Raw genomic sequence first — 22,022 nt, 5'->3', positions numbered from 1 at the left:
TCATGAAAATTTCTAAGGTAAACAAGGCTTAACTGTTCTCAAGTCTGTGTGGAACTAAAATCTTATTTAGGGGACTGTTTAAATATATATTTGTTTGACTTCTTGTTAAGAAAAGACACAAAAGTCCTTTTATCAGCTAACCCTAGCTACTCAATGCAGTGACAGTATAGTAATCAAAAAGCCTTAAGTGATTCAAGCAGGAAATGAGTCATAGCCTATGATACGTGTTTTGGGAAACCCTGGGTCTTGTAAAGGGCATTCTTGTCAAATGACATTTGTCTTTCTGCAGCCTTGACCAAGGGTGGCTGGTAGCACATAACCAAATCATACCTGACTCAAGGAATTTACTTTTTTTTTTTTTTAAAAGCCCTGGAGCCTGAAGTATCACCATTTTAGTATTTTGCCTTAAAAACAACAATAAAACTCCCTAAGTAAGGAAATTAAAAATGTATATGCTAATGTCAGGTTGCACAGTTATATGAAGAAATACCAACATTAGTTATATGCATATTCTTCCCTTTATGCTTGTCTTTCAATATCTGTCACATTTCGCCCAACCACTTAAGTACACTTACCATCTTCCAGTAGGAGGTACAACTTTGTGTAGGCCAGTTCATGATATTGTGCTGTGTGAATATTACATGGTAAACCATACTTAGATAACTTACTAGAGAGTGAAGTATAGCACAGAGTAAGTGAAAGTGTTACCATACAAAGCATTGTAATTTAATTCTAAACCCTGAACTCTTTCAATGATTAGATTATCAGTGCTGCTTCATTAATACATGCTGTAGTAGCTCCCTGTGGTAATTTATACAGTTAAATATTTAATACTTGTGAAACTTACACACAGTTTTGGGATGGTCTACAGAAAAAAATCAGTATTCATTTTATTGATGTAAATATAAATGTTTAACATTCAAATCCATAGTGTACAAATATATCTATTTCCACTCAAATATTTAAGAATGTTTAAAAGAAAGCACATCCAGTATATGCTGAAAATATTTAGTGGTGTTTGTATTCTGACTCGCCATAAAACTTAGCTAGACAAGGCTCAGTAAAACAAGGAATCATAAAATACAAGTGGAAAAGTAGACTTTATTTGTATTGAGTAACAGCTCGAGGTACTGCAGTAACAAATAACTGTTTAGAAACTTGTCTCCAAAGGATAACTAATATTGAATATATAGTCACACATACTGACAAAATGCATATATTAGAAAATTTACATAAACCAGAAACATGCAAGGATGAGCACTGAAGAATGGTAAATTGCAAGATGCTGTACATGTATTGTACAAGTGAAATTGCACATTATGCGGTGTTGGAAAAATATGATCATATAACAAACTGTAAACATGTAGACACAAAGTTGCAGCATTAAGGTTGAGCATTCAACTTCAAAGTTTCCTGATGTATGTTTTCTTGTGCAGCCTTACTCCTCCATTAACAGTTTTTCACATTCCGTGTTGCTTATAGGTATAAATATATGTGTATATTTATATAAAACATAGTTCTGAGAACAGTTATTCAGGAGGATCTGGAGAGATCCAGGCTGCTTCCCTTTAGGCTGCTCAGTTATATTTTAAAAGCCCATTCTTGTCCTTTCCAATTGTGTAACTATTATTTGAAACAAATCTTCTTCTTCAAACCTAGCTCCACTCAAAATCTGGCTACAGGATGGTACTTTACCAGCCTCGGCACATTCTCATACATCATGATGATGTCTCTTTACTTTTGATGAGTCTAATAGTTTACCTGTCAAGAAGAAAGTAAACTGAGTGAAATTTAAAACATTGTGCTATGATACAGTAACCAAACCAAATTGATTAATTAACTTGCAGTAGTTTGCAAAATGTCCCAATCCCTTTTTAAATGCCAAGGAAGTCATAGTCCCACCCCTAAAAACCTCACAATTTTAGAGAGACAGCAAGCCAATCTTTTATGCAGTTAGTGTTATCAATTCTGAAATCTAAAGTACACCTCTACCTCAATATAATGCTGTCCTTGGGAGCCAAAATATCTTACCAAGTTATAGGTGAAACTGCGTTATATCACACTTGCTTTGATCTGCCAGAGTGTGCAGCCCTGCCATCCTGGAGCACTGCTTTACCGCGTTATATCCGAATTTGTATTATATCAGGTCGCATTATATCAAGGTAGAGGTGTACGTTAAACTGAACAAGACAGTTTAAAATAAATGGAATTTAATCTTAAAATAAGTCTTTATATTTTGTTCATTTCATATTTCAATAAAAACCTCAATTTTGTTTAAGTTAATGCAAAGTTCTAAAACAACCACAAAGAGCAAGAATAGTCAAAATCAATTGTGTTACTGCCTAGGATCTGCCAGTCTACAGCTATTAGTTACTCTAGTGACAGGTCTGTTTCAAGTAGGGCAGGGATTAACTACTGCTTTTCTGTAATGACTATTTTTTTAATCCGCCTAGTTTTCTTACAGCTTCATAATGAAGGCAGTTGCAGTTGCAACTGCCAACATGTCTCCTTTTATTTCATTCTTATTCTTGAGCAACAGATGAGCAATTCTGTCTTGGTTGAGGAAAGCAAAATGTCAAATTGTTCTTTACAAAGAGCTCAAAAATTTAATGCTTAAAGGACTGGATCTTGTCTTGAGAAATATTCAGCCAAGCCCTTGACTCTCCCTCTAACAAGCAGTCCGGTGAGGAAAAGAGCTTTAGCTTTGGCCAGGATACAATAAGCTTGATAAGACTTGGACTGTGCATTAGGTAATTTATTCTTGCTGGGCCCCACATGTCTCGTGCTACTCTGAGCACAGAATTATGTTCCAAAATCAAAGCTTTCTTTTAAAAAAAAATTTCAAATTTTTTACACAAGTTCACTAATACATGGTAGCCAACCCAAGGTAAAATCCTAGTGAAGAGAAGTCAGTTTGCAGTTTTCACCCAAGTAAGGCCTTGTCTACACTACAGAGTTCTGACTTTCGTCAACAAAACAGTGCAGGTGTACGCACTAGAATGCTCCTTCTGCCGACAAAATTCTCTTGTTTTGCCAACAACATAAAACCGCCTCAACAAGAGGCGTAGAGCTTTTTGCGGCAAGGTTAGATAGAAAAAGTGTCAGTATAGACACTGCATTTGATTGTCGCTGTAAATGGTCTCCAGGAGGTGTCCCACAATACCCATCCTGAGTGCTCTGGTCAGCAGTTCGAACTCCGCTGCCCTGCACTCAGGTGCACAGGCTTCCGCCCTTCCCCCTTTAAAGGCCTGGGAATTTTTGAAATTTCACTTCCTGTTTGCTTGGCATGGACAGCAAACATATCTTCCCAGCTGACCATGGCAGTGCCATGCAGCAAACACTTTCCCGCTTGGAGCACATCTGAGTTGTTGGATGCAGTACCAGCTCTGCTCCAGCCATAGGAACTTCAGTACCTGTGGTCAGACTTCTCATGGCATGTTGAAGATGGGCTACAAATGGGACATGCATCAGTGCCATGCAAAGGTAAATGAGCTGAGGCAGGTGTACCAGAAGGCAGTGGAGTCAAACCATTGCTCTGGTGCTGCGCTGAAGACCTGCTGCTTCTGTAAGGAGCTCAACGTCATCCTTGGTGGTGACCCCCACCTCCACTCTCAAGAGCCCTGTGGATACTTCAGTGTAGCTAGAGACAGTGGACAGCAGAATCAACCCCAAGGATGAAGTTGTGGATGAGGAAGTAGAGCTGGAGGAGGATGTGGAGCACACAGCAGGATTGTCCAGTGGCGCAGCGAGTCAGGATCTCTTTTCCACTCAGGAGGGGTCCAGCCGGCCCTAGCAGTCCCTCTCTGGTGTGCATGATCCGGTTGAAGAGAGCCTTGGTAAGTGATCTTTTTGAGTTGGTGGTTCTTGATTATCTGAGGTAGAGCTGTCCTTTGCCCTGTAAATTCTAGAAAGAAGTGAAGGGATAGAAATGTACAAGACTAGCTGTGTTTGCATGTGCCACACGTTCCTCTGTGCAGCAAAGCAGTGTGGCAGAATAGTATGTTAATGCCACCAAGATTTCATGGGAATCTTCCAGGGAAATCTCTAGGAAACTTTCCTGGAGGTATTCGCCAATCCTCTGCCGAAGGTTCCTTCTAGGAAACTTTTTCCTGCGCCACTTGTACGGGGAGCAAAGCAGCACACAGGGAAGTAGCAAAGGGACTGGGTTTGAAGCTGCATGCATGCAGGAGGTGCACATGTGCATCCTTGCTTACCTTCAGGAGAGAGATTGGCTTCAATGACCCTCATCGGTGGAAAATGGTGGGAGAATTTACAATATTGTCCCTAGCTGTCTGCAGTGATCCACTTAAACACCTAGACGGTTTGCCCCATCTTGAGCACACATCCCCCCTGCCCAGGTTGAACTCCCCATGTTTAGGGTGTTGGCTGAGCTGTGTGCTTGCCAAGGGACAGTGAGAAACTGAGTCATATTTAAAAAGAGGTGCATTTTACTACAATGATTCAATGCTGTGTGTGCACTAACAATCATGCTTCCGTTTCTTTTTTCTTGTGCTTCTGCAGATGTGGCCTTCAGGGGAACCCCCTGCACACTGGTGGAGCGCCTCCACCAGATAAGGAAGCAATCGAGGAGGAGCAAGTTAGGGAATCCCATTGCTGCAAAATCATCCAATATCTCATTCACATTTCCAAGAGTGTTAGTACTTCATAGCAGAATACAATTAATGGCCCTGCACACTTGTGTTAATGCACCCCCAATGGTGGACTTCCTGACTCCAAACTGATTCTTGAGTGACTGGTAGCAGTCTGGAGTTGCCAGCTTCCACACAGCGATCGCCTGCTCTTCTCCACCATTTTGGTGTCCTTGCACTGCAGTGCTGGGAAGAATTCCACACACAGGTCCAGGAAGGTGGGTTTCTGCATCCGAAAGTTCTGCAGCCACTGCTTGTAATCCCAGACCTGCATAACGATGTGATCCATCACTCAGTCCTTGTTTCCCGAGCCCAAAAGCAAGTCATCGTGTCAGCTGCTCTGTGAATGCCAAAAGTAAACTGGTGGTGTTTCTCTCCATGGCACATAGCAGATCAGGCACCTCTGATACGTGTTCAGATTGAGTGCTCATGATATACTGCGTGACCAGCTATGATGGAGTCATAACAGTGACCACAACAGTAGAGAGCAGTGCAGGATCCGTCCTTTGAGACAGATGACAGGCTCCTGGTAAACAGGGGCATTTGAAAAATGCAGTGAAACACAGTTGGAAGCCTATGTAGTGATGAGATGGAAAAAAACTGCATTATGGGATGTTGAGCATGCACCCATGATGCACTGTGACAGGGTGCCTATGGGGGGGGCAAGAGGGGCAATTTGCCCCAGGCTCTGGGCCCCGCAGGGGCCCCCACGAGAATATAGTATTTTATAGTATTGCAACTTTTTTTATGGAAGGTGCCCCCGAAATTGCTTTGCCCGAGGCCCCCTGAATCCTCTGGGCAGCCCTGCACTGTGATCCACTTTGCCTCCACACAACTCCTAGCTGCAACAGGTAGCAAGTAGCACAGTGGGATAGCTACCCACAGTGCACTGCTCTCTCTGTCAGTGCTAGAACACCAGCTGTGATCGCACTCTGCCGACAGGACCGTTGTGTGAACATGCACAAGTGATGTGATTATGCCAGTTTTTGATCATTGATGTAACTAACAAAACTGTAGTGGAGACAAGGCCTTAGCTGTTTGAGGTAAACCTTAGGCCTGCTCATAGCAGGTTAAGGTAAAGACTATGAGGAAAGCCTAGAGTTAACCTCAACTTGCTAACTTGTGTGAAAATAGCAAACTGACTTATCTTCACTAGGATTTTACCTCTTGTTGGTTACCATGTATTAGCTAACATGATTTAAGAATACATCTTTTTTCCTTGTGAAAATTATTCCCTAAGTCTATAAATACTGTAGCCTGAAACAATAGCTCAGAGGTGTGAACTTTTCATTTATCTCAGTTGGGTGGTAACTCTGAAATTTAGTGACCATTTAAATGTCAACACTTAACTCTTTCGCTACTGGTAAGTTTAGTAAAAATATCCATTTTAAGGGGGTATGCTGCCCTAAAGACACTATACCAGCATAGCTGTGTCAGCATTGCCCTCTAGTGTTGACGAAGCTAACACTAATCCTGTGGGAATTCGGTGCCAACCAATTAAAAATTCTGCACACAGTATTTTCAAATTATGCATATTTTATTTGTCAAAATAACAGTGTAATAACATCAGTTTGTTATTTTTGATCATTTATTTCAAAATACCTGTGAGCAAGTGTCTGTAACAATACAGACAACAAAAAAGATTCAGAAAATGTTTTTTAACAAATAGATTCCTTACTAGGTATATTAATACAGAACTCTGAGTAGTAATTCATTTAAACTACAATACAGAACTGTATTTCCTGTAAACTCCCCCCCCCCAGAAGCAGTGCAAAGGCTTGGGAGAGTGAGGAGTAACAGAGGAGCTAAGGGAGAGTGACATAATTTCTGGGAAGGGAGCCTGGGTGGGAAAAGTATAGAACAGAGTTTTGGGGGGTGGGGTAGCGGGGGAGGAAGAGGACTGTTAGGGAGCTGCCCCCATGGAGACCTGGCTATCCCCAGCCTCTCCCATTCAGTCAGGCACTTGTGTCCCTCTACCCCCACTCAGATACCCACTCCCCTCATCTCCATGTGGCCCTGCACCCCCTCCCCATCCCCATGTGTCTCTGTGCCCCCACTCGGACACCCTCTGTCCCTATGTAGCTCTGTACCCTGTCCCCCATCACCATATGGCCCTGTGCCTCCACTCCCATTCAGCCCCTCCTCTCCCACTAGCCCCTATGAGCCCCTGTCTGACCCCCCCCCAGCACTCTAGGCTGTCTTTTTCCCCATAGCCCCCGTCTCCTGACCTGGTCTGACAGGCACTGTGAAGAAGGCTCTGCAGGCTCTTTCTCTTCCCTAGCTGGCTGGGAATGCTGATGTGTTCTATCACCACAGCACCCTCTGGTGGGCAAAAGGCAGAATTGCAGTAACTTTTCAGCAGAAGTTTTTTTCTGTGCAAAAAATTAAAAATATGCACAGCTCATTAATTATGCACACGTGCAGTGGTGCAGAATTCTCCCAGGAGTAGTACACTGACAGAGGGGTTTTTCTTTTGGTGTAGGAGCATCACCTCCCCAAACAAGGTTAGCTATGTGGATGGATGCCCTCTTTCAGTCAACATAAGTGCATCTACAGAGGAGGTTGTCAGCTTAGCTACATCGGTCGGGTGGGTTTTTTTCCACACCTTGACCAAAGTCTCTATGCTAATATAACTTTTCTAACATCTTAAACTTCCTCCTGTGTCTTCCAGCTAGCTAACGAAATTTCCAGCTTTGCCTGACAACCTTGCTGCTGAAGTTGTGTTGATAGTATAGAAATTTTCTGCATATTGAAAAGATCATCTAATATAAAATATGAGCAGCTGTATTGGTTATTACTTGTTTCCATATTTAATTCAATAAAACTCTACATTTTAAAATTTCAGTTATATTGCTGGTGAATTTCCAATCTGTGCCTTCAGAAACCATGGAGCGTTACCTTAGATCTTTGCTTCAGATTCTACAGAATAGATGAGTTCTTGTTTATAATTAATTCACTGTAAACCAGGCCCTTTTCATAGTCTCAGTTTGGGCACTCAAATAACTAGTTACTTTTGAAAATCTTGGCCTTATAATTTAAAGGCACAAACCAAGAAAAACAGAATTAAACACGATGGAATTAAAATGGAATGGAGTATAGCCATTAGAGTAAGAACACCACCTCAAAGTGATGAGTTTTCAGTAGTTTATTGAGTAAAGAGACACAAGACCACTCACAAATTTTACTTTGGAGATTATTTCAAGCATATATCCTCTGGCTTCTTTAATTTCAGACTCTCTTCCCTCTGCTTTTTAAATATGCTACATTAACCTCTGCTCAGAGAATGAAACATTGATGCCTGCGACTCATGACACTAAACCTACTTGTGACAGGATAATACAGACATTGAGAAATCGTGAAATACAGCTGAAATGCCTTGGGAAGAGGTGTACCCTACTCAGCCAGTTGCAAAGAAAGAGAGTTGTCCTGAGATTCATGTGAAAGTGGAAATACCAAACAAGACAGTCCCTGCCTCAATGAGCTTTCTGTCTAACAAAAACAAGACTCGATGAGTGTAACAGAAGGAATTGGGGAGGAAGGATGAGGAAAACAGTAATGAGCTTCTTCCTGATGAAAAGGAAAAAAATATTTCCTCCACACTGGAGCCTCCTGGCTCTTACCAGGGGTGAGGGGATATAGGCAGTTTAAAGCAAAATGGCAATATAAAAGTCATTATAATTCTCTTAAAATGAACATTTTTTGTAACATTATTAACATTTCATACACTAGTATGAAACACTTGTGTTAGTTGCTCTTATCAGGCAGAAATAGTTCATTATGAGGATGCTTGGTTTTCCCCAGTCCTGAATTCACCATTAACCTACTCAGCAATCAAGGAGTTTTAATGGACAAGCCATAATAAACAGTGTGATATGATAGCTCTTCCCCCTTAATAATTATAACAAGTTAGTTACAAAAGATACAAAACTCCAGAACTAGCTACATATAAGTACATAAAAGTATTATAACACTGCAGTTATATCAGAGGAAGGACATCAGTCATGATTCTGCCATTCATAAACATACAGATAAAATATCTAATTTAATATAGCTGCAAAGTTTGCATAAGGGCAGCCATTTCCTCCTTGCACATTTTGTGCATAAAGCTTTCCAGAGAGTTTTATATTTTATATTTAACATTTGTTTCAAATGATTCCAATACACTTTATGAACTGATACAAGCTGCCACAGCAATTATTGTATATGCCACTGGTGTGGCTACATTATACTTTAAATACAGTAGGTGTATAAGTAAACTGCGCCACAACACTACAGAACATATTAGAAGAGTAATTAGGTAGGCATACTGTAATAAGCCAATTCGTAATTTTGTCAGTATTCCAGGGTTAACACCCATACAGTTATGAATAATCAAATGGGAATCTTTAATGGATACAATTCATGGCTCCATCTCATTTGAAAGACAGCATCTTAAGCATCATATTGCTCCTAAAACCATGCTAGAGTAGTGGTTTGCCTTTGAATCTGAGTGAAGAGTCCACCTACTGAATCCTGAATGCCATTTTTGCAACACTAGGTGTTCCTCAGAGATTTGTCATCCAAGTGCTGGCTCATATCAACCCTCATTCCCTTGTGAGATTTGGCAAAATCACAAACTAATGGAGATTCAGTGAAAGCTTCATAAAAGAATCAAAAGACAAAATCAAAGTACGTAATTGCTGGAAGTCTTAGATTTTAATATATATTTTAATCTAATTTTGCACCTCTTGTTAAATGAACATCAGCATAGAATTGGGCAGAAATATTTATGTTTACATCTTTATTCATAAACTGTAGAAGATCTGTGAAACACTAGCTTAAATATATCATATAATTTTCTTTAATTCCTGTTCAGTTTTCCATTTGTTTACAATTGGTTTATATTTTAAAAAAGCAAATTATTTTAAAAAATTATAAAGCTTTGTGGAAGGCAGCAACTCAGCAGTACCTTCAGAATCAATTAAAATTTTCTTAACGTTTTACTTCTTGTAATATTCTAAGCTTCAATTTCTCCAAAAACTAGTTGATTTAATATTGTAAAGAGAATTATCAATGTTTCTAACACTTTTTAGAAAACAAAGACATTTCGGCAATGCCCTTTTTCTTTTGCAAGTTGATAAAAACATATCCTACTTCCTCTTCATTAGCTTAGAAATAAATATGTTTTTATCTGAACAAAATAGCTTTTCAGCAAATAAAGATAAAGTGCTAAGTATGATGACAAAGAGTATGTACATAACAAACCTCATAAGAAACCACAGAAGCCAATTTCCACATGGTATTGATTGTCATATTTTATGATTAATACGGAATCTTATTTTACCACTGCTTTCCAACAATATGAAGTAGTTTGGTTTTCATCAAATATCTTGTAAAGTATTGCTCGTCTTAATTTAGCATAAGCATGTCTTTGTAAAAGGAAAAGTATACATTATTTTAACTAGCTATTGCTCACTTTAACAAGGTAGAAGGCTGCAGTGCTAATACAGTAATGTATCTTATTTCATTTAGTCTTTCAGCTCTAGCCATCTACCTCTGTTTTCACACATCACCTCATAATCCTTTAATCTAGCTCAAGTTACAGTATCAAAAAATATTAAACAATTACCCTTCCCCCCCTAAGTCCCCTTACTTTGAGCTAGCAGTATGGTGGTTGAAGCATGAAGGGGCATACGAATGTTTAGCATATCTGGCATGGAAATACCTCGCAACATTGGCTACAAAAGTGCCATGTGAATGCCTGTTTTTGCTTTCTGGTGACATTGTAAATAAGGAGCGGGCAGCATTATCTCCCATAAATGGAATAACATTAAGTATTAGAGCTTTGTAATCATCATTATATTTGACTGGGTGTCTGAGTGGAGGCCTAACTTCCTGTTTGCAGCAACATGAAAAACATGTCGTTATAAACCAGGATGGGTCATCAAGACTGTATGATTATTTTAAAGCGCATCTTTAAAGCAAACAAATGTTTAATTCCAGCCTTAACTAGCAAAAATGTAAAGGTTTTTAAATTCAGTATTACTTTCTAATTCTTAAAAACAAGTCTACTTTGCCTACTTACTCAAATTAGTGTTTTTCTGGTAGATTGTTTCAATAGCCAGTGAAGTCATACAATAGCCCACTAGAGAACAGGCAGAAGGAGGGAAAAGGGAGAAGAAAGATTCTCTAGCTTGTATTATCTCAGCAGTCTCTGTAGTTGGCAGAGTAAGAGAGCATGGCAAAGTTAACCACTCTACAGTAGCAAACAGCTAGGTGAAGATCTAAATTTCAGAAACCTAATTGCAGAGGGTGCTAAAAAACATGGGGGTGGGGGGACAGTTGAGTCTAGGGATAGTGCTCTGGTACCTTTAGCGCCTCCCTTTCCCTAGAGATGAAAAACTACCAGATTCCCCAAAAGCTGGTGACCTGAAGAAGAAAGTCTCTGGTATCTCTGAGTCATTATCATAATCCTTAGGACTTGTAATAATTGTAACCGGGATCCCAGGGGAGCCACACTGAGGTCACTCAATTAGCGTCAACTGCAAAGAATGGGGCAGACAATCCCCAAAGCTGGTGGATATTCCAATACTTAATTTTACCAAATGAGCACAAAACCAGACTTCAAGTTATTTGGAATACAAGGATCTGGGAAAAATCAACATGATGAAGTTGAGCCAGAAAGTATTACTCTTGCTGTTGTAAAACTCAGTGATTCCTATCAAAATCTTAAGTATAGCTTTATTTGAAAAAAATTCAATTTCAGAAATGCTTTATAGTTCGCATTTTATAATGAATGCAAATTTTGAAAAGTCTTCTGTTATGCATTTCCCTGAGAGTCAGGCGATTTTAGAATTCTTTGTCACAGGCTATCTACAGATTCTAGACAGTGGGGTATGTCTACACTGCAGTTAAACATGTGCAACTGGCCCGAGTCATCTGACTCAGACTTATGTGGTTTGGGCTATTGGGCTGTTTAACTGCAGGTGTAGACATTCAGGCTTCAGTGGGAGCCTGAGCTCTGTGACCTTGAGGACTCAAGCCTGAATGTCTACACCACAATTAAACAGCCCCACAGCCTGAGAAAGCTGACACAGGCCAAACATGAGTGTTTAAATGCAGCGTAGACATACCCTCAAGGTCGTGGACTCTGAACTCCAAGCAGATATTGAAGAAAATAAATTTCTGCCTGTTCTATGAAAATAATTTTTTGGGTAAGTAGACATTTGCATTAATTAAGTGTATATTTCATCTTTATTATGCACAGAAAACATATCAGTCTAATTTTACTGTGGAATTAAATACCTATTTTATCTTTCATTTATTTTATCTATCATTAATTTATTAATGATACAGTACATTGAGTGCAGTTAGAGTACAGGAAGATTTGACTTTTGCTCCTTTTGTAAAACATGAAACCAATACAAACAAATGATAAAATATCTTGGTTTCACCTTTATAATATCAGACATTGGAATATCTACCTCAGTAATTCGTTTTATGTTTTAGAATAACTTCATAGAGGTATGAATGTTCTGATATTACTGTGGAAAAACAAAAAGGCAAATGTCAAGACTTTTGTTTTTACAGTTCACTTTTGGAAGTGCTACTTGATATATAAATGTAGTACATACTTGTCAAGAAAATCATATCCTCAACATAATATAGTAGTCTTAGCTGATCCATTGAAATTATATTCTAGCATTGCTGCATGTTGATGAATACATATGCTCTGACTAAATGTCCATTTTAAATAAGTAATTTTGTTGATGTGGCAAAAAAAAGGAAAAGAAAAGGCAAGACTCTTTGAAAATAATTAGGACTATTATTTTACTGGTGATATTCCCCCCTGTAGCTCATATGTATGGAAATGTTAAATCATTTTATTTTTTTGATAGTAGCACACTAGTAAGTGACCATTTCAGTTCACAAATTGAATGAACCAAGTTTTTGTGTGCACGTTTATAAACCTATCATCTGTGTGTTTTCCAGTTTTTCCTTTCAATAGAAAACCCAATTGAGTTAAGTAGATACTTGTAAATACTGATCTACCTTTTAATTTTAATATATATTTTACAAAGTAATTGAAAAAAATCATTGTCGAGATTTAAAGGAACGCTCTCAACTTGAAAATCATGTTTAAAAATTCTTATCTGTGGGTATTACAAGTAATGTCTAAAATTAGTATAACTAAAAGATTAGAGGAAAAACATCATTTCAAGGAGTTTTTGTGCATTTGTGATGGCACTTTGTGTATAGTCAGTTTCATGGGTTTTTTCCTATTGTCAAGAGAGTTGTGCTTCAGTCCTGCAACTACATATTTGTGGGCACAGGGGTTGCTCTGCATGGATATGTTTGCAGCATTGTGGTCTTTGTCAAGTTTTCCATGTTGCTTTTGTGGGTCTTTCAGACAGTACTTGGTGAGGGAAACCTTTAAAAAAAAAAAAAAAAAGTAGGGAAACATTGTTTTAGAAATTACTTTTATCTCATTTATTGAAATTGATTAAATTCCAAATTTATGGATTCACTTCAAAAGATTTTTTTTTAAATTGTATTTGTGTCCATTTATGATGTCTATAGACAGACTTAAAGGTTTTTGTTTTACTTTTATGATTGTTTTTGATCTTAGAAATATCAAAATGTCAAGTCTCATCTTCTCTAGTTTTACTGGATTACTTTTTGAGTATGGTGAGCTCTCACGCTTTTACTGAATGTTTAACAAAGACTTCCCTTCTTCCAAATATTTGTTAACTTTGATATTAAAAAGGTGTTGTTAAAAGCGAAACAAAAATGAGAGTTTTAAACAGTCTAACTACAAATCCTTTCCTCTCTGTTGCTCAGCTTTCTGGGTTTTGTTGCTTGTGATGGCATAATTCCATTAGTTCTCCATTTGCCAGGGGACCTCTCTACACCAAGAACATTTTCTAAAAGTTTCCCACCATTGCTGTACGCAGTTCAGCTGCCCCTGTGTTAGCAGTATGTGATAGGCTGCCAGAATTTTCAACATCCTATTAAACACCACCAGCAGCAAGTAGACATCTATACTAGATCTCCCAGTTATGCTAACACTATTGGAGCTGAACTATAATTATTAATGCATGTCATTTGGAGACATTTTTCCTAGGATAGGCAGGTCCATAAAGTTTTACAAGGTCAACAAACTTTAGTTTCCTATCTGAAAAACAGGGAGTTTATAAAAGGCACAATCCTCTACCTCCTATTTTTCCACTTTGTGGTTCCTTTCTTAACACTCCAAGATTCAGTGTAGTTTTAGTTCAGTTAGTAAGATCTAAGATTGTAAACAAGCTTGTAGAGAAGGTTTTTAGCTTAGTGTGTTCTCAGAACAGTTACCTCTAACCTAGCAGGAAGTCAGGAGGTGAGATCATCCTCCTTAATCTATGGCTACACTACAGCTTAAATCGACTTAAATTATGTCACTCAGGGGTGTGAATTAGCCATCCCCTTGAGCGACATAATTTATGCTGATTTAAGTGCCGGTGTGGACAGCTCTATGTTGGTGGGAGAGCTTCTCCCGCTGCTCACAGGGGCTGGAGTAATTAAGCAGATGGGAGCGCTCTCTCCTGTTGGCTTAGAAACAGCTACACTAGAATGCTTACAGCGACTCTGCTGCATCGATGCAGCTGTGCCGCTGAACATTCTCTAGCTATTTTATCCAGAGCCTTACTCTGGCTTCCTTTATGCTATGTAAGAGAGCTGAAATAGAATAAAAGGGTCCTAAAAGCTCCAGTTCCAGACAGCAGAGGATTTCCTCTGTGCAGGTACAGCAGAGGACAATCATAAAGAAGCTTGCAAGTTCAGTCACAGGGTCCTGTCGGGGACGAGGGGTCACTGCATGCCTGGTAGTACTGTGGCCCATAGAGCATCCCAGGCAAGCTGTCATAACTTGAGACAAATCTTTAGTTACTCCCAGTGCTTCTCCAGCCCCAGGAGGATGGCACAAAGGTGGTTTAAACCACCTTACCCCACCCTTCATTTAAGATGTAAATTCTATGCTGTTCCTTTTATAGAGAGTACCAACAGTAACTTCCTTGGGAGCCAGACAGCATGATGATTCAGAGAATGGAATCAGGAACTAGGAGTCAGGAACTCCTACGTTCTCATCTTATTTCTTCCATGGATTCTCTGTTTCACTAGGAAAGTTATCGAACCTTCCTCTGCCTCAGTTTATCCAGTATATAATACGTATATATTGTCTTCTGTGTGGTATGTTGAGAATAAATTAGTAAATGTTCGTAAAACACATTGAAGATGGCAAAATGCTACAGTAGTATACTAATTATTTTAACAGACTCTAGAGGTGAAATAATTGACGTTTGTCACTATTTTGAACGTGTTCAGAATTGAGAAGTTCCTGTGTTAATGGTGCTGTGAATTCCTTTTACAGGCTCAGAACAAAGAAACCAAAGTCCTTGCTGCAGCAAAGGTGATTGATACTAAATCTGAGGAAGAACTAGAAGATTACATGGTTGAGATTGATATTCTAGCATCCTGCGATCATCCAAATATTGTCAAGCTTCTAGATGCTTTCTACTATGAAAACAATCTTTGGGTAGGTGTTTCCTTTTGTATACTATTCTTCTATTTATGTAAAAATATTAAACTTTAGGTTCCCCCCCCCAACTTAATAATAAGAGTCTTTATATCATTATTCAATCAAATCTTTTCTACATTGTTACTAATTATTAGGATAATTATCCACACAATTTTACAACTAACTTGCAAGTCGCATGATTACTGTGTCAAAACATCTTCTAGCAAATCGGTATGATGAAATTAACATATACAGAGGCATCTATTCAGTTCTGACTGTAACAGCAGCTCTGGTTCACCCTGATTTGATTCTAAAACTTGATATTTGATACACCTCTACCTTGATATAACACTGTCCTCGGGAGCCAAAAAAATCTTACCATGTTACAGGTGAAACCACATTATATCGAACTTGCTTTGATCCACCGGAGTGCACAGCCTTCCCCACTTCCCCTCCCCCCACCCCGAGCACTGCTTTACCGCGTTATAGCCAAATTTGTGTCATATCAGGTCGTGTTATATTGGGGTAGAGGTGTAGTTTATTTTCATGTATGGAGAGGATTTAGACATTTCTTGTTTGTAACTGCTGGATTCAAGTTTTAAGTCCACCAGAACAGTTCAGAAATAGATAACGGGAAGATTTGATAACGGCAACAACACAATTAAAAATAAAATAAAAATTAGGGCTTATAGAGACCAATCTTGTGAGATGATTCCCATTGGCGGCTTTTAAGAACAAGTGGCATAGGCACCTGTCAGGAGGGTCTAGGTTCATTTGGCCCTGCCTTAGCATGGTGGCTGGCCTTGTTGACTTCTGAAGGTCCATTTCTAGCCCTACATTTCTATGATTATTTATTAAGAAAGAAGTATACTTGGGTCTGTACAAGGAAGATAATCTTTGCCCTTAGGTGTTTACAGTTTAAATACACACACAACACAAGATAGACAGAAAATATCCTAGGACACGTAAATAAGTTTAACTTTGCTCACAGCCTTTTAAAAAAAAATTAATGGACGATATCAGTTTTACTAATGTGAATTTGCCTGGGAGGGTTTCATGGAAGAATTTCATGAATGAAGAGTTGAATAGGGGGAAAGTTCCATATGCAGGGGGGCCATACGAGAGTCAAACATCAAACTGAGTGGTTAGGTGGGATTCATTGGCAGAGTGAAGGGGCCAAAGGGTGAGTAGTTTGAAATAAAAGCAGAGACATAGATATGGTGGAGTTGAAGGTGACAGTGAGAAGCCTAAACTTTGTGGTAGGCAAAAGAAAGCCAGTGACAGGAATCAGAAAGGAGTGATAGTTAGAGTGGCCATTGAGGTGATAATCAGATAGATAATATACTTCTTGAGGATTATTTATGTGTTTCTCAAAAAGATTTTAAAATGTTTTAGTTGTACATTTTTATTAAAGTTTGAAATGGGATACTGTGCTCCCTATGTTTTTAATTAAGAATAAATGTCTTCAGTCCTATCACCTTTGCTTGTTATTTTGTTAGCTCACTCAAGCTAAACAGGAGTCAGCCTTGATTAGTACATCTCTACCTCAATATAACGCTGTCCTCAGGAGCCAAAAAATCTTACCGCGTTATAGGTGAAACTGCATCATATCGAACTTGATTTGATCCACCGGAGCACGCAGCCCCGCCCCTCTGGAGCGCTGCTTTACCGCGTTATATCCGAATGCGTGTTATATCAGGTGGCTTTATATCGGGGTAGAGGTGTCCTTGCATAGGAGACCTCCCTGGATGCTGCAGGAAGTAGAATTAGTGATTCGGTATATGGCATTCTTCCCTCTGAGGCCCTGACTCAGGAAAGCTGTTAAGAAGTGCTTAAGTCCATCCCTATTAAGGACAGCACTTACGCATATTCTTAACTTTAAGCATATGCATAAATACCAATGATGTTAATTGGACCTAACCATATGCTTAAAGTTAAGCACATAGTTAATTACTGTTTTGAGAAGAAAGGCTTGCCTGAAATGCCTTTTATTACTCAACCTATGCCCCAGCAAAGAGTTGAATGCAAATTAATGTTTCATCCATTTGTCGTAATTAATCATTTTAAAATGCTCACGTTCTGACCAGTTTGTCTTATCAGCTTTTATTCTTTAGTAATCAAATCTGTCTTTCCCATGTAGTAGTAATAAAGTGTGATTTATTTCTCCTCAGAGTCATAATCTGGTTTATGAAAATAAGCTTGTATTTTCTTCTCTTACATTATTTTAGATCTGTGGCCTATAAAGAAAAAAAAGACAAGATTTGGCGTTAAGTTCTCCTGGGTAGCAAACTGTTTAACTGTTAATTTTCTAGACTAAGATAACAATCAGAAATGGGTGTTAAAAATGGTTTTTGGCTTCCATCAGTTTTACAAACACCTTTTTCATCAAAAGGACATATACAAAAATATGTTTTAAACTAAATTTTATAGACTATATTATTTTCTGTGAAATTTTTCTACAGTGAGTTTTTTGGCGTTTTGTCTCATTCTTCACTTGACTGATTTGTAAGAACAAAACACTGCAGATGTGTAAATTGAGTAATGGTATGTGAATGTGTCAGGGGTTTACAAAGATTCTACATGATATTAGTTCTTCATAATGCTATTGTGAGGAGCAGTTAGTATAAGTATAGTGTCACATAAGTTGTAAATGAGTATTTAAGTATTTATTTAAGTCATAAATTGAGACTCATTCCTTTTTTAAGAAAAGTATGTTCTGAGTTAAACATCAAGGTGTTTTCCCAGTGTATGATTGTGAGGAAGTAGTTGTCATATTCAACTTTTTAATTAAATATTCAAAGTTTAAATGAAAAAGAAAACTACTTCAGAATACAAAAAAATGAGATCTCAATGTGCTGAAAGGTACATTGTTTAATAAAAAGTTCTTAAAAACTATTGGCTCACCCTTCTTTCCATCCTTTTTATTATTTTTGTCCACCTTCTTTTTGTCTCTACAAATCAGTAGGGTTTGTATCCCCAGATAACTGCATTATACTTTTGTTTAATAAGAGACTTGGAAGCAAGGATGTGGAATACTCCCAGTGTAACTAGTTATTCTGGGGCCAAGAGACTGTTCTATGGACATGAATAGGAAGAAGGAGAAAAACAAGTCAAATGGTTTTTGGTTTTTCCTTTAAAACATGTGACAGGTCTATTTCTTTTGATTTTTGATGTCTTCCCTTTCATGTAAAGTTATATTTTTTCTGTTTCACCTGAAGAGGGGGAAGTGAAGATAAGGCAGCTATCTCTGGGCTGTTAACAAATGTTTTGGCTCCTGTACTCAGAATTTTCAAATCCAAAATGACTATATAATGATTATGCAAATTACACACTCAGCCAACCAGATTTCAGTTGACTTTAATCCTTTTATTGTAGAATTTATATACCTGGATTAACACATTTTGTCTGAGGATCTCCAAGCACTTTGCACACAATTTACTTAAGCCTTACAGTGCCACTTTCAGTTAGCTAATATCACTGTTCTACAGAGGTTAGATAAGTGATTTTTCAAGGTCACACAGCAAGTCAGGGATAAACGAGCAAATAAACCCAAGCCTCTTGATGCGAGACCTGTGGTCTCACACCTCTAGACAACACTTCCAATTCAGTAAATTAGCTTTATTTTTAATACCTGTGTTTTTATTTATACACAGATCCTGATTGAATTTTGTGCAGGTGGAGCAGTAGATGCAGTAATGTTGGGTAAATACAAGTTTTTGTTTCAAATAATAATCTTTATAACAGGTTAAAATAAATATAATTGAATATTTGGAAGGATTTTACATTTAAAAATTACATACTATTTTGAAATGCAGATATTTTGTTTGTATTTTGTGCAGGACTATACTGAACAATACTCGTTGTGATGATTTTAAAATATTTATTATATGATCTTAAAGTAGATTTATCTATGTACATAACCCCCTCATCTTAATGCAAAGTAATTTTGTTATTTTTAAAATAGTCATTATATTTCTCAAAAATCTAAATTATTTTAAAATTAATAATTTAAATTATGCATTAATTTATGCATGTGAGCAACTTTAATCGCATGAGTAGATTATTTATGTGGTTAGTTGTCCATGTATTTAAGTCTTTACAGAATCTGGTTCTTTTTTCCATCTTACTCTAATTACGTTTTTTCTTTTTTCCATCTTACTCTAATTACGTTTTAAATAATACTTTATATTTCATTGACTTGAGAGTCATTTTAATGACATTTCCATATATTAAACAGAAAATTCAAACTAACTTTATAAATAGTTCATAAATGAGATGTTCCCAGATCCCAGGTGTGAAATCCTGGCTCCATTGGAGTCAATGGGAATTTTGCCATTGACTTCAGTGGGCCAGAATTTTTCGCCTAATGTTTACTTCTAAAACTAGTGGTCAGATTGACAGTTTTTGCTGTGATTTATAATAATCAGTCTGGAAAAGTATGTAAAAATAAAAACAAAAATGCAAAAAGGGATTTTTTTAAATATTTGTGTATGTGTTTCTCTTTCAGAACTTGAGAGGCCATTAACAGAGCCACAGATCAAAGTAGTTTGCAAGCAGACTTTGGAGGCACTGAACTACTTGCATGAAAATAAGATTATTCACAGAGATCTAAAGGCTGGCAATATTCTTTTTACATTAGATGGAGACATTAAACTGGGTAAGGCTCTTGCATGGAAATATACAAGATTTAAAAAAAAAAACCCAGATCATCTTATGAACTTTTTTGTTTAAATTGTTGTTTGGCACTGTTAAGTATTTATGTACTTAGATATACATCATAGAAGAATTATAGTTCAACAGACATAAGTGATATTTTGTTCTGAAAAATAAGTAAAGCTTGAGTTATCTTATTTATGCTTGTCAAACCTCCCATAGAGTTTAAAGGGAGCAGGAGCAGGCCTGGTACCAATATTGTTACTGAATTGTTTGAGAGTCAGGTTATGCTAGGTGTAAATACTTTTTTAATATATATATATATAAAAACACAAGAATTTTATAGGTTTATGGTAGAAACCTCAGCTCTTCTCTTTGCTGAGTTTGGCTATGGAAAATTATATTTAAAATGTGTGAAAATAAAGTCTATAATAACTGAATTTCTTTAAATGTCTCCCACTAATATTCTAGATATAGAAAAAATGTGATATGATCACTGTTGTTGTTATTGGTGTTCCCTTTTCCCTACAGCCTTCTATACCAGTGATCACTCCCTCTTCCTTAACTTCAGTGGGAGCTGGAACGCACAATTGCTATGAGCTTTGTAGTTTTTATTCCTAGCATTCTGTCTGAAGTAATCACCACCACCCAAAATTGTGTCTCCTGAGAACGGGGATGGTATAGAGAGGAAATCTCCATGAGGATTCCTTCATGAAAGCTCCACATTGTCCCATTGAGGGATGGAATTTAGTCCCTCCATCTAGGAAATGGCTAAATGGCCCACCTCTAAATCTGGTAGATCCTCAGGGATGCACAGTTGTCCAGATCTATCTTCATGGAGGCCCTCTGCTTTTACACTGACTTTGGGGCTCCAAGTAGCATTCCTTCACTACTAGCTTAACTTTGAAGTCAATTAAAAAATTCAGAATAGCTAAGTGCTTTGGTGATTCTGTGCCTCAGTTTTTCATCTGCAAAGTAGGGATGATAATCCTGCCTTCCTATTTGTCTTGTCTGTTAAACTTGTAAGCTTCAAGGCAGGGGCTGTCTCTTCCTGTGTGTATATATACACAGCACCTGGCACAATGGGAACCCGATCTTGATTGTGGCCTCCCACTGTTTCCTTGTACTCCTCTGTCTGTATCCACCTTTTGTCTCTTGTTTTCTGCTTAAATTGTAAGCTTCTTAAGGTAAGTAACATTTTTTTGTTTTGTGTTTATGCAGCCCCTAACACCATGGGGTCCTAATCCCTGACTAGGATTCGTAGGCACAACATTAGTACAAATAAATAAATAATATATAAATAATATAAAAATAATACTATAATAAAATAATAATTAATACTAAAGCCTGAGGCTGTATTATCTTTTCTAACAAATTTCCAAGGGGTCAGAGCTAGGGTGACGTGTATTCTTCTGTCTTTGCCCATTTCTCTTGTCCCACGAGATCTCTGTCTCTTCTCAGCATGGATGTGAAGTTGGGTTATAGTGCTGTAGAGGTAGCTGAGACCATACTTTGCAGAGAAATCTGGGTGGGGAAGTCCCCTTCATGCATGGATTCAGTGGATGTAAACTGGCCCTATAAAATTCAGACTGGTCAAAGATTTAATTTACTTTATCTTTGAAAAGGAAACAGGGTCTGTATGAAAGAATGTGTAATTTCTTTCTTGCTGCTTTTACTATTTGCTTTTTTTCTTCTGATGGGCTTGAATTTGTTAAGTGTAATGCCTCCTGTTTTTTAATAAATAATATGGAATTTCATGTATGACAATAATTTTATGAGACACAATCAAGTTTTAATGTCTAATTTATAGTATCTACAGTCCTTTACTATTTCTGTTTTTATACTGGAATAGCTGTAAAGAGTAAAATTAGGCTTATCAAGCGTTGAGCCTATCATGTCATTTTATACAGATTGAAGCAGACAGCATATGGGTATTTTGTCTCTTTGGTCTAATCAGTACACTTTAATTAAGAAGAGTTAGAACATCTGCTATAGTAGGACACAAAAAAGTATCTCTTCAAAATAAATATACTTATTTTATAAATGAGAAATGTCATGCTTGATATGCTATTTGATAAAATTTATTATAGGAAATGCCAGATTTCTAATTTACATTTTACAATCAAAAGTGTACCTACATGCCTTTACTATTAGCCTTTTTCAAAGATTTCATACTGGGGGAACAGGAA

General features: G+C 37.6%; 1 protein-coding gene across 4 annotated transcripts in view; it reads left to right on the top strand.

The window, feature by feature from the left end:
• SLK (STE20 like kinase) overlaps positions 1-22,022 on the top strand; it is a 71,741-nt gene that overhangs the window by 16,263 nt on the left and 33,456 nt on the right. For all 4 annotated transcript variants that reach the window (XM_045023782.1, XM_045023784.1, XM_045023785.1 and 1 more), the window contains 3 exons: positions 15,034-15,198; positions 18,834-18,882; positions 19,688-19,837. In XM_045023782.1, the coding sequence (XP_044879717.1) occupies positions 15,034-15,198; positions 18,834-18,882; positions 19,688-19,837 (364 nt within the window). The remainder of the gene's footprint in view (positions 1-15,033; positions 15,199-18,833; positions 18,883-19,687; positions 19,838-22,022) is intronic.

Source organism: Mauremys mutica, chromosome 7 (assembly GCF_020497125.1).
Source record: "Mauremys mutica isolate MM-2020 ecotype Southern chromosome 7, ASM2049712v1, whole genome shotgun sequence".
Taxonomy (NCBI): domain Eukaryota; kingdom Metazoa; phylum Chordata; order Testudines; family Geoemydidae; genus Mauremys; species Mauremys mutica.
The sequence above is the reverse complement of the archived record's forward strand: the minus strand, read 5'-3'. Positions and strand labels throughout refer to the sequence as shown.